We start from the raw sequence: 13,927 nt of genomic DNA, 5'->3' as shown, positions 1-13,927 counted from the left end.
TGTGTATCTTGAATACTGTACTAGCAGATGTAGCTGAAGGGCATCAGTGGTAAAATAAAAGACGATTTTATCTCCAGAAAAAGCTAAGCTAGTTGATTTGTTGGACTGCAGTATTTCCAGAAGGATGTGTTTTTTTTTTTTAAAAAAAAAAAAAAAAGGATTGCCTTCTCCATTTTCTGCAAGTGTAAAAAATGGAGAACAGCACTGACTGTTCTCTAGTTAGAAATTAATAGGGAGCTGTGTCAGGGTTCCACAAAGACTTTTGCAGGTGCATTTTAAATTGGTGGGGTCTACACATTTGTCTCTCGCCAGGAATTCGGGAACAAACTACATTTGGGCTCTAAGCTACCTATATACAGAGGGCGGCAAGGCACCTTCCATGTTACTGAAATGTTCATTAATGTCATCAATTTTTCTTACACAAATGCATCTTATTTACCATACTTTCAGTTCTCCATACTCTTTCAGGGAGCAGAGTAAAAAATGGTGGTTTAAATCTACCCAGGACTCCATCCCAAATATTCATTTGCTGGAGACTTTAATAGGAATAGCTTAAATAATTGAGATAGTGGGAAAATCAAGATAACTAGCCCAGTCATCTTCCTGTATGTGAAAAACTGTGGACTATAATATTGTTTATTAAGATGTATGTTAAGCCCAACAAGGATGGTATGAATCGTGGTTTAATCATCCTCCCTGGTTCTGTTAAAAAGGCGATACGAACACCTAGAGGATGATAAAACCAGTAAGGGAGAGACTCTAATTCTCTCCCTAGCCCGAGAAACTGTCGTCCAGCTTGAAGAACCAAATGGTAAAAAAAAAACTAAAAGGGGGGGAGGTCCCCCCTTACTCCTTGTGTTTTTGTTACATCCTTTGTTTAAAGTCACTGTTATGCAAAATTCCTGAGACCACTTTCTGATACATTGATAAATTACAAATTCCTGAGTGGCGACATCCTGCTAAGTAGACAAGCATGAATCCTTCCTGCCTCAGGCGGGGCCAACATGGCCAGATAAGGAAAGAAACTGATTTACAACGTGAAGGAAGACTGTGACCTTTATCCTCACGACCACCAGAACGATCCCCTCTGTAATTCCCCAGGACATGACACATGTATTTACTACCTCCATTTCTTACAGTGAAAACAACTGGGCTTTGTGTGGAAACCATGATCTATATACCCCTTCCAAACATTAACAAATAAATCCACTCTCTAACAGTTTAACACTTGGACATTGTATCAGTGGAGTGAAAGGTATCAGCAACACAAAAGAAGATCCAAAGTATATCCAAAAGATGTTAAGAAACAGAAACAATATGATCCAAACATCAAAAATTCCACTTGGGATCTTCAAAAGTCCCTTTAAATATGAAATACCCCTTCATCCTCTTTTAGATGGCTATGTTTTTGCAACTGATGGTGTGACAAACTGTGGACTATAATATTGTTTATTAAGATGTATGTTAAGCCCAACAAGGATGGTATGAATCGTGGTTTAATCATCCTCCCTGGTTTTGTTAAAAAGGCGATACGAACACCTAGAGGATGATAAAACCAGTAAGGGAGAGACTCTAATTCTCTCCCTAGCCCAAGAGACTGTCCAGCTTGAAGAACCAAATGGTAAAAACTAAAAGGGGGGGAGGTCCCCCCTTACTCCTTGTGTTTTTGTTACATCCTTTGTTTAAAGTCACTGTTATGCAAAATTCCTGAGACCACTTTCTGATACATTGATAAATTACAAATTCCTGAGTGGCGACATCCTGCTAAGTAGACAAGCATGAATCCTTCCTGCCTCAGGCGGGGCCAACATGGCCAGATAAGGAAAGAAACTGATTTACAACGTGAAGGAAGACTGTGACCTTTATCCTCACGACCACCAGAACGATACCAGAATATGCCACGTAGACCAGGGACTACTAAACTATAAAGAGAGACTGTTTGAACTGCTCAGTACGGCAGTTGGCGGAGCAGAGACTCCCCTGTCGTCCAGCGCTGCTTTTGCTCATATTCTACTTGCTATAATTAATAAAATTTTAATTGGATTATGATCCATTGTAGTCTCAATTTATAACACTGTAGAATGAGGAAAAAGACAATAGATGCATAATATTACCCTTACTGAAAGAATGGATTTTTAATGTGGTCTCAATCATGTGCTGTACCATGTATGAATTGCAGTAATGTTTTATGCGTGTATGCTTTGGTATCCCACAGTGTGTCCTTTTTATGGTTTGTTTTTTTTTTTTTAAATTAGATGCTGAAATAAAACACTAGATCAGTAAGTGGGCCCAGTTCTTTGTGTAGCTGTGAATATAGAAGTAGAAAGATCTTAATATTCAGAAAATGTTCATTCTCTTCCTTGTCACCCTACAAAAATAAACTTGTAAAGAGACTGTGGAAGCAGAAGAATCAGTGATGAATAATAGATTCTTCTTTCCCCAGTCTCTAACTCTACATGTAGCAAGCACATCGGTGCCTAGAAGACAACAATTTATGTTTTGCTTCCTTATGCTGTAGCCTGCTTTTCATCAAGGTTTGAGAAATGTGGGCAGCTTCTGCTTTCTGATGCTGGAGTTCTCTGTCAGGCTGGTTGGGGCTAACCTTCGATGGAGGGGATTTACAGTTGCCCTGTTCATCTGGTTAAGCAGATATTTGCCTGGAAAGCTGATGCATGCTATTGTTGGCTGGGAGTGTTAACTTCTCTGTATCCTACTTCAAAAGGGTGAGGACAAACAGTTCTGTCAGCAGCTTAATTTATTCTTAAATCTTTGTGACTCTGGGATATGTAGGAATAGGTTTTAACCAGCACATGTGCAACAATAATAATAACAGTAAGATGCCTAATATTTTTGTGGTAGTCATGATTTTTTCACTCGCTAAATTGTCCAAGTGTTCTCTGTTGCAGCTGATGTTCATAATGTCTTTCTTCCACAGCTGTGGTAATGTTGTCAGTGGCTTGTTAAGTTTTTCCTCCTACAAACTGCTTTTGGTTGTAGATTACAATGTTCTGAGCTGCTTTTGTATTGGGTGCAGTTTAAATGCCAGTCATTCAAATTCATTTTTTATTCCCTGTGGGCTCTTCTGTTTTATGTGAAATATGTTTTCTAATATGTGCTAATTTGTCTTTGCAAGGCTGAAGGCTTTCATTGTTTTCTTTATTAGCTAAAGTTATGATTCAGTTTAGGTCCTATTTTGGAAGGAGCATTTAGGTTTGTAAAACAATAAAACCCAAATTAGAATTGAGCATGTTTTAACTTGTTTCCCTTTCCCTCTGAAATATTTACTGAGAGAGATACAATCCTAGCATAAAGAACTAGTGATGCTGTGTATTTTGACTAAAGCTGATGGAGAAATTACATTTGTATAGCTACTGCATGCAATATAAAAGATCTTCCTCCTTATTTTTGTAGAGATACAAGAAGTTTGTTTCAGTTCCATGCTGTGTCTCATATTTGCTTTGTGGCTTTGGATAAATCACTTCATTTGTCTGCCTCTTTATTTCCTTCTGTAAAATGGGAGGCCTGTAGCAGGGTATTGGGAGAAATATAGAATATTCTCAACTGCTGTAATGCTGTAATCATTGGGGTGAAATGCAAGCATGCTGCATTTGATATCAGTCTTCTTGTAGTGTCTCAAATGATAACCAGTAATGAAATTCCAAATATTTACAGTATTTCAAATACAAGCCCTGTAGTGTATTCTTGTTAATAACAGTGTTAAGGCTGTTGTTCTTACCTTCCATTTGCTTTTTCTTCCCAAGTCATCTGGCGCTTCAGAAATTAATTTTGGTCCTAGGCTAATACCACTCAAGACAACCCTTCTTACGCTAGCTTGTAAGAAAACTAGTGAAAGGTCATTTGGTTGGAACAAATCAATCTGAAGCAAACTGGATCTTAATACAGAATTCAAACTACCTATAGCGCTAAGTGCTAATGTCAATTGAGGATGAGCATCTGTTCTCTTCTTGCCAGACTTTTCTGCCAATTTCAGCAATGACACAAGAGAGACTGAGAAATTGGACTGAAGTCCACTGGCAATTTTAGGCTTGTATATGGAGGTCTGCAGAGATGCCTTCTCTCCAGAAGGTTGAATCATGAATTTGCAATCAATATGTCATGATAGAAGCCATGGACATAGTTACCAAATAACGTTTACCATCTTAAAAATCCCCCCATAGAAAGAAAAGGGGGACATAGAAAGAAGACACTTTTAACTGTCTATATGTAAACAACAGGAGTTTGAGATAGCATGAATCAGGAAGAACATAGTGCATTCTTTGAAGGGCAGCTCATATGAGGGAAATGCTATACTTGATTATAAAAGAAAATCAGAAGAGAGGTTTATCTGTTCTCTCAAGGGTAAAGTGTCATTGAATCTCACTGAAAGTTGATAAACGGAGCATGAAGTCTGGGCTTTGTTTCTTGATTGTATGGCATCCTTTGAGAGCTATGCAGTACTCATTCCTAAGTTATGTCTTCAAGTCTCCAAGATAAGCATGGTTTGAACTTCCTTCTTGTCTTCAGGTAATTTTTTTCCCTCCCAGGGTAACACTAGAAGTTGGGATGAACGGTCTCTCTTGCATATACTTGACATTGTTCATTCACACTAGTTTCCTTTAGCACTTTATTTTGAGGGTAGAAAAACTCTTAATGTCCATATTTGTGAAGTGTATCTTCAACACACATTTCAAAAGCACTTTTGTTGAGCAGAGCTGGGAGTTGAACTCTGTCAGAAATACAAGAAATTCTTTTAAGTGGGACTTGAGAGGCCCTCTGAGGCATTCATCATGTTGCATTGTCTCTCTGAATTTGGGTAGGAATATCTTTGCTGTTTGAAAATATCTTGATGATGTTATTACTGTCTGTTTATGTGATCTCTTCAGATCTGCTGCTGTTCCTATCAGTTTTCCCACGGGTTCCTGCAGTGACCCAGTGAGGCTGAGATTATTGGCAAAGCACAGATGAATACTTTGTGCAGTGGTGAACACAGCTTTCTGTAACCTTCCATCAGTAGCCATCTCGTTTATTTTTTAGATAACACTTAAATGTTACATAGGCTATCAAGTCCCCATGAACTCTTCCATAATTTCTATGTAGTGATTTTTGTGTTGGCTCGTGGCAGCTTTTTCATTAACTTTTACAAGCTGCAGCATTTCAAAGAGTAGCTTAAGCTGCCCACCGCCAAAGGAAAGAAATTCTAAGCTTTGCCATGGGGGACTATGGTTTGATGAAAGAAAATGGGATAATCATTTCCCTCCCTCTTCCCTGATGGGCGTATCATAATGTTTTTGCTACAAATGCTCGACACCTGAGGAACAGATTCTTCTTGCTGTATTGTGCAAAGTGAGTGCTTAACAGGGTGCAGTTCAGTACATGTATGTATGTAACTATTCTTCAGCAAAATACTTCTGTGTATTGCACACCTGTTCTTGTAAATTGAAAGGAAACAATCAAAATGGTAAAGTATGCGAGAATGTCATCTAGAGAAACACTCCCTTTGTTTCCACCCTGATGATGATGCATTTTTAACAGAACAATTCTGGCAACCCCATGCCATTCAGTGATTGCTTATCTTTGTTCCTTTTTTTCCTTTTTTCTCTTCCTCTCCTCACAGGCCTGCTGTAATGGCCCTTAGTGTATCTGCTGGAGGAAGGTTTTTCCTGTGTTGAAGGTTGTTTAGGCCCGTAAGGACAAAAGGGATATAGAGCTTTACTATACTCTGTGATGAACACTTCAAGAGTAATCCAAAAGGTCAGAAAGACTTGTGATGAAATGAAGATCTTCTGAAGATTTTAGTGTAGCGCCTTGGCATACCTTTCTAAAAATGTGCTCACTTCTGTGGTGTTTTGTGAGATGGGGGGGAAAAAGTTACAGCAGAAGATATGTTGCATCCTAGCAAACAAGGATATGGGGTAGCACAAAAGACAAGGGTTTCATGGCCAAAGACAAGGGTTTAAGAAGAATTTGTTTCTTTGAGGGACAAAACTGCTTTAATTTTATCATATGATTATCAAAAGGTCTTAGGACTTTTAACCTTACTTAAAGTGTCTTTGTCTTGATAAAGCAAATATAATATGAAAAGAGGATTGTTAAAAACTGGGGGAATACGTAAAATGCTGAAGGGTTGCCTTCATGCCTACTTTTTCTTTCCTAAGCAAAGACACAACCAATCAATGCTGGAGTATATTGGTTGGATTGATTACAACCGTTCTTAAACTTACAGATAACCATAGTCCAATAAACTGTATGAACACTGCAGTGCGTGCCAACCCTTACAGCTGATTCATATCTAATGTGGTGCTATTTTGGTCTCCAAACTGCAGTTGTCACTACAATGCTTGAATGCTTATCCTAGATGCATCCCTTCTGAAAGTACAAATAAAATGATGATATAATACCAAATCAGTTTTTCCTGAAGTAAAATTGTCCTTTTCAGTTAAATATTTGATACCAATGAAGTGTGTATTCACATGATAAAATGTTTTTCTACACTACTGTTTCTGTTGCAGAACATAAAATAACATCACTATGCTATTTATGTTTTTTTCATGACAAAAAGAGAGATTTATATGAGAAAGTTGAGTATAAAAAAAAAAGGTATTGGAAGCAGATAGTTTGACTTCCCCCCGAAAATGTGTGCTGGTGTATAATATTGATTGTATAAATTAATTCATGATGAAAAAGCTGCAAAGTTACTTAGGCAAAGGGTTTTCTTTATGCTGAAAAGCCAACAGTATGTTTATAGTGTTTGCATGTAGGAGGGGAAAAAAAATACTGAGCCTAATACTGAAAGCCTAGTATTTGGGCTGAATAAAACAAGAAGGAATGACAAAACGTTGTGTGACAGATTTAAAGAACTTAAGCTAGCGTGCCTGCGAAAGGGAATGAAGACAAATGTATGCTGTGTCTGGATATATTTGCTCCCTGTTCATATATATGTCTGTATCACTTTGGGGGAATTTACAATGCTTTCTTACCACAGATGATTGGGGCACTACTGAAAATTATATTACAGCTCCTCCTCTCGTACAGGCTCTGGTGCTTGTGCTAGCTCACGATCAGCTAAATTAAAAAGCTGATTTGGCTGCAAGCTAACTGTGTTCCATGTTAATTTTTCAATTGGGTTGTCTGCACAGCTGTAGGAGCACAAATGAAAGCTTGAGAAGACTTGGTGTGGCAGATTGTGCACTCCAGTCATGATGCTGCATTGTAAGGGTTTTGGAGTACGTGATTTTGAGGATCCTGAGGGATTTCTGCTGCCAAAACAAGATGATCTGACTTCCTTTTCACTGCCCCTTTTGTTTCTGCCTCTTTGCTTACAGTCTTTGCTATTTGACCTCAAGATGGGCTGATTTAACCCCCAAATCTTGCAAAAAAAACTTGTTCAGAAAATAAAAAAAAAAAGCCTAGTTTTTCTCCCAGGCTGGTGGGTTGAACCTGCTCACTGTACAACCCGGTAGGTCTTGGTGCAGCTCTAATGGACATCTTGGGGATTGTCTCTTCCCATGGTAGTGAACTATTAGATTGTCTCAGTTGTCTTATCCTAGCCCTTTAAAGTGGTTCTCTGGCTATGCCAAATTCAAAGCCTAAAAACCTTTAGCTGTGTAATGTAGGTTTTATTCCTTTACCTCTTCTGGTGTATTATTTTCTTTTTATTAATGTGAGTTGAATATAGTGAAATGTTAGCTGTCTCCTGAAATACTTTGCATGTGTTACTACCCTATATGCGTTTCGGTGAATGTGGTCTGGAAAAGACTCTAGACAGTCTGAAAAGAAGCAGTGCTATACTAGTATCAAGTCTGTTATGATAAGTTTCTATTACAACAGAAATGTAAGGTAATATGTTTCCATCCAATATGTGATATTAGAGTTGTACAGGTTTACGATGAATGAAGTGACAATTAGTTTATTTGCATACATGGTGTGCCGCACTTGCTGTCCTGCACCTAGAGTACAGGCCCTCCCTATGCAACTGAGTCTTTGTGGCTTTAACCAGAACTGAGCCTAAGCAAAGCCTAATTTGAACAAAAATTGTTCAAATTAATTTGCTAAGTAATGCAAGTGTTAAGCAAGTCATAGACAACAGCTTCACATTTTTGAAGGCTGAATAGGTTGGGTACTTTGCTGTGGCTGAAATTACTGTTTCTTCCTTTAAATATGTGTGCTGGTAGGAATCAGCCTGATTCAAGCAGGATACAAGTCTGAACTTTTGGTTTTCAGCCTTCAGAGACCTTTCAAGAAAATAATTTAATTTAACATGTTACTTTATTTTGCAGTAACTTATTTTCTTTTCCTTGAGACATTTGTTTATTGCTTATTAAAAGGCAATCTATTAAAAAATTTGAAATGCACTCCATCTTCATCAGTAAAGCTTTTGCCCATAACTCTGTCAGCATCATTAAGCTCCATTAAAATCATTCTAGTTAGAGTAAGTCATCAGAACAACTGAAAATGGATGCAGAAGAGATTTTGATTAGTGCATGATGCAGTGTGTGAATGTGTGTGTAAACCATTCTTACTGTATTCTATTCTGTTTGAAAAGCATGCTTTTGGTTGGGGTTGATCTCCTCTCACAGGTTTGTGTATAGCTGTTGGGAAAATGCTTGTGCTGTTAAACAAAGACCTATGTCAGGACTCTTCCTTGAAGGATAATAAATTATATCCACAAACACCAGGCAAATTGCCTGCTAGGTTACCTTGTATGTGCTAATCCCTGATGATGTAGACAGTAAGAGCCCACTGATTGTGTTGGGCTGATTGCAGCCGAGTAAGAAAGTGCTGTGCTACTGCTTATGTTGACTTTTGCTTGGTCCTCCCTCCTGAACACACGAGCTGCTTTTACCCAGCTTTGAGGCAGCTAGAGCTAAAATTGGTGCATTAAGAGCCTAGTATAGGAAACAGGGAAAATAGTACAGAATCTGTGCCTCAAGTGATGGAGTAGGATATTCCCTAGGTGTCCTGCGCAGGTTTCCCCTTCTCAGTTTCAAAGGAGGACAAACTGCAGAGAAACTGAGTAGGACGCTCTTACTCAGTTGTGCAGGGAAGAAATGTAAGGGAGGAATATCATAAGGACTGAAGAAGGTACAGAAATGTGCTGAGCTTCTGGAACCTTCACCCTTCCTTTTAGTTAAGTCTTATATGTGCAGAAGGGAGAGGAGCAGATGGGTGTTTGGGGAGTGAAGGGAGGAAGAGGGGTGAAGAGTGAAGACAGACACCAAGGTGCCTGCTTGTGTATGTGCATGGTTTTGAAAGAAGGCTTCCAAGTTCAGCTCTTGCTGTTGTGGTGTCAAGCCAGCCAGCTCCAAATTGTGCTTGGTCCAAATCCAGTAGAGAAATAGCCTAAGTGCCCAGCTCTCTATGAAAAGCCGCTTTGGAAAAATTGTATTAATATCTGCATCACACAGTTTTCTAGAAGCTCATGAGCTCAGACTTCTAGTGTCCTATGCTGTGTTTTCATGCCAGACATATTTTGGTGAAGTACAACTTGATGGGATTAGAAGCAGCTGGAATCTGTCACATGCTGCATCCCTCCCCACATTGTGGTCTGCAGCAAGTGGAGGGGTTTAGAGCAAGGTTAATACCAGTTTAGTCTTTACATAAGTTTCATTATATTGAAAAAACAGGTTTTTTGTAGTCAGAAGTCAGATTTATTTTTTTTTTTTCCCCATCTTCCTCTTTTGTGAGGTGGCTCTGCTGACAGAATGGTACCAACCACCCAGAATGGTAGAACCAAGCTAATCAGTGCTCGGTGTACTTCAGTGCAAGACATCAAAATACCACAGATAGGAATCTGTGAAACCAAAGTTGAACCAGGCTGTTGTATATCCTGTTTGCCGGTATCCACAGTAACATACAATTTTGAGCTAAGACCATCTATTTCATAATTTTTTTAAAAAGTTAGTTTTATTAGATGTCTTCTCCAGCAGTTGTTCTTCGCCTGAAACTGCTTTTCTGCCAAGTTAGTTCTCCCTTTTGTGTGCTGAGAACACTTAATGCTTTGTTCCTTTCGTTCTGTTACCGATGTACAGGCTGTTTTCCTGAATAACTTTTTCCTTTTTTATAATTCAAAAGGATACGCTTTTAAGCCTTACAAATTTGTAGTGCTGGGGAGCTTACCTGTACGAGCATTTGAAGTTGTGCAGTGGGAACTCTATTTTGGTTCAGTAATGTGAAATAATTAGAGAAACTGATTCTAATCTAAACACCTGTGGGGCTGCTGCTTATTGTGCTGTGCTTCCAGCCATCTCACAAGTCTCAGAAATGCATGCCAAGATGTGGGAAGAATTGTTGGATGTTCTTTTGTTTTGCTCAAATAGGCTAAACATGATCCGGGGAAAACAAGCGTGTTGTCAGGCTCTGAAAAAGAGCAGGATGGCATCAGAAGAGTATTTGATTTTCGGATTTAGCTGCTGGATACTCCTATTAAGCCTTGTTAGACTGTTTGATCTACAGGAGTTTGGCCAATTAGTTTGGTGTGGTGCATGCCTGCCTACCTTCTCAGTCTGCACACAGCTGCATTTTTTTTTTTTTTTAAAGGATAATTTTGCTTTTAAAATATCCTTAACACCTTTACACATTTTAAAGCTTTTTAGCGAACAGTTAAAGTTTTTAATACTTGTGTCCCAAGAACAACCTTCTCTGTGTAACTTCTGCTTCCTTGAATAGCTTCCTTTCATTTCAAGGGTTGGTTCATTGTAAGCAGTTGTCATCTGCTTGAGCTTGTTCCTAAGCAGTTATAAAATATATCCAAACCCTGTTTTCCTATATGAATTTTGCATAGCTTAGCTGTTCCCACTGGCTAAAGGATCACCTCTGAGGTCAGATATTATTCCAATATGCCGGTGACTCCACCAACAAACTAATGAAAGCATATAGAATAAAAATAATAAAGATGTGCTGATTAACCAGAACACCAATAAAGACTAAAGATCTCTCTGTAATGGTGAACACTTAATATTTTGGTAGGTCAGACGAGTTCCGGGTTCAAGTGGTCACCTCCATAAAACAGAAGATGGGGACTGGGAATGGAGTGATGATGAAATGGATGAGAAGAGCGAGGAAGGCAAAGCTGCTGTTTCTCAGGAAAAGGTAACTTTTGTTTGTGCCAAGACACATACGCTCTGCAACATACTCTATCTTGTTAGTATTTCTGGATTCTTTATAATGCATGATGCTGCATAGCTCATATCTCACTGCATTTGTTTTCCAGTCACGAAGAGTGAAAGAAGAGGAGAACACGGAGGTAAAAATGTCTTTATCAATTTTTTTTTTCTTCCAAGTCTTTGAGTGAGGGGACTTCTTTTTCATTTCTGTTGTTAAATGCGAACTGAGGTGGGAGTGTTGTTCCGCAGCCTTGTATGGTAAGTGCTTGTGAGGCTAGAGCTGTATGCAGTTGGGCCTGTAACGATTAATTTGGGCACACAATGGATAAAATAGATAGGAAACTTAAAGTCATGTTATGTTCGTGCCCAGGAGAATTGGTTAAGATAGGTAATTTGGCTGTTTCAATGAATCTTCATAACTGGATCACACTAATTGCTGTCTTACTTGTCAGAGTAACGATGGCTGTTTCAGAGTAGCCAGAAGATCTGCAAATAATTTTTCATTCTTTAGGATTTATATCACGACATGTATCTTGTAATTAAAATGCTTTATCCCATATACAGTAAAGTAGTTCAGTACTGTGGCATAGTAGATTAATTCAGAGGAATAAAATACCATATTGAGTTTCATGGCCGTGTGCTGAGAGTGTGGGAAGTGTTGCTGCTATAAATAATTGCTTAATAGGATTACTGGCTTACAGCCAAAGTACTCTTTTAAAAATGTCTGTTCCTTGGGTGGGTGACACTTGCCACTTCACCTGCAATTTTAGATTCTCTGATTTTCACTGGTGTCATATAAATCCTCTAAAAGACTAACAGCTTCCTGCCAGGTTTGGTCCTGTTAGCTCCTGTGATGACCCCAGTCTTTCCGCTGCAGGGCTAGTTTACACAGCACTTCAGCATCTGAGATGTCTTGCGTGAGCCGAGTATGAAAAAAAAAAAAAAGGACTTTCACCAGTCTTTTTATGTCTTAGAAATTGAGAGTTCTGCAGTTTATGACTGAGTTTATACAGGTAACTTTTATTATGAGTTGTTTAGTTTGAGGGAGAAAAAAATCCTCTGCTTGAAGTCTTCTGTTGATTTTTGTTTTCCTAAATACTCCAGAAGATGACTTGGAACTGAGACTAGTGCAGCTTGTCTCTGTTGGTGTGTGCCTGTTGGTCTTTGGGCTGCACTGAAATAACAGGTCTGTTGAAGATGTAGATATAGTAGTAGTTTATATGAATGGAAGGAACTTCACTGAAGTAGGAAAAAAAATCTACTTCCCTTTTAGTGATTAAATAATTTTCCAACTATTCATTAACTTATTTTTAAAATACACAGTTAATAAAATATAGATCCTCTGTAGCACTTTTTTTTTTTTCAAGTAGCTTTAATGTGGAAAACTTGGAAAATTATCAAATAACATTTGGGATGTGACTATTTATTTTGGGAGGACATGGCTATAACCATTGAATAGGCTTCTGTGAGTGGTGACAATATGCCACGTTGGGTATGAAATCATAGTAGAGTAGAGGACCCTGAGGTACTCTGTACGTAGGATACACTTTTGCTTGAGGCTTCATATAAATGTTACTTGAGGGCTGGGGAGAGTATCATTGTGTGAGGGAGGTGTGACAGTGTGAAAGATATGCATATTCCTGATTTTTCTCTGTGAAAGACATTCTCTGAGCTGTGATGCCCACTTTGATATGCTGCTAGGTCTTTGCAGATGGGTAGATGCAAGACTTCCTTAACAACCAAAACTGTTACACAAAAATGATGTGAGTGGTAGCTTGGTATTCTCACTGTGTGCATATTATTTAATAGGTTATTGAAGCTTTGATGCAAGGTGGATTAAAAGCTGTTAGACTCAGTGCTTTAATGCAGGCCTTGTCATTTGTATCTCCGTAATTGAAATACAGCGGTTTCACTGGTATCAGCTATATTTTGGACAGTGTTACTGAAAGTGTTTAAAAGGTTTTTGAGAGTTAGAGGATGTGTAAAATATTCTGTGCCAGAATGGCAAGTATTTTGCAATATTTTTTCTCCTTTGGCATCCTTTATAAGACTTCTTTCTTTTTTTCTTTAATAGTCTCAGCCAGCTGTTAGTGACGAATATAGTGAAGTTCCATGTGCAGTGAATCTTGTCTTAAGATTAAGGTAAGAGATTCTTCTATTTATTTGAGCTTTCTTTTTTAGTTGGCTGCATTATTCTTGATCTCCCTCATTACTTTCATAATATTAACATAAAATAAGTGTTAACCTCTTTAATCTCCCAGTATGACCAGTATGAATAGTGTTTCTGTGACTAATTGCTGTCTTTTAATTGCTTACTGAAATAGCGTAAAATGAAAAACAGAATATGAATGTGGCTTCAGGCTAGGTGTACCCTTCATTAAGTATTTTCTTTCTTTTTTTCCTTGCAATGCAGTATCACAGGGAGAGATTTTTAATGAGTTTCTTTCACACTTCAGCAGTCAGCCTCTGACAGAAATAAACCATAGCTGTATTACAAGTTGTCTACTCAAAACGTTTTTCACTGGCAAGTTTGAGCAGCCGCTGTGGAGAAGTAACAGATATTTTAGAAAATGGATACAAATATGTTGTCTCACTTAAATTTATACATAGTTAAAATGAGTCAGATTACCTTTAATTAAAATCAGTTTATAACTAAGATTTGAATTGTTTGATTTGTATGGGCTACTTCTTGGATAAAAGTATTTTTTCTTAAGAAGCTTTGATAACTTTTTATGTGTTTACAGCCATTTTCCTGAAGTCACTAGCTTAGTTAAAAAACTTGCTGCCATTCACTTTAAAACTTGTTTACATCCAGCACAGGATAT

General features: G+C 38.2%; 1 protein-coding gene across 1 annotated transcript in view; it reads left to right on the top strand.

The window, feature by feature from the left end:
- The window catches only part of STK39 (serine/threonine kinase 39), a 112,524-nt gene that overhangs the window by 51,509 nt on the left and 47,088 nt on the right, over nucleotides 1-13,927 (top strand). Inside the window, exons 11-13 of the mRNA XM_035896223.1 lie at nucleotides 10,966-11,088; nucleotides 11,210-11,242; nucleotides 13,177-13,244. Of these exons, the coding sequence (XP_035752116.1) occupies nucleotides 10,966-11,088; nucleotides 11,210-11,242; nucleotides 13,177-13,244 (224 nt within the window). The remainder of the gene's footprint in view (nucleotides 1-10,965; nucleotides 11,089-11,209; nucleotides 11,243-13,176; nucleotides 13,245-13,927) is intronic.

This window comes from Egretta garzetta, unplaced genomic scaffold, assembly GCF_000687185.1.
Source record: "Egretta garzetta isolate BGI_Z169 unplaced genomic scaffold, ASM68718v1 scaffold16, whole genome shotgun sequence".
In the NCBI taxonomy this organism is placed as follows: domain Eukaryota; kingdom Metazoa; phylum Chordata; class Aves; order Pelecaniformes; family Ardeidae; genus Egretta; species Egretta garzetta.
Note: the sequence above shows the minus strand (reverse complement) of the source record. Positions and strands in the feature narration are given on the sequence as shown.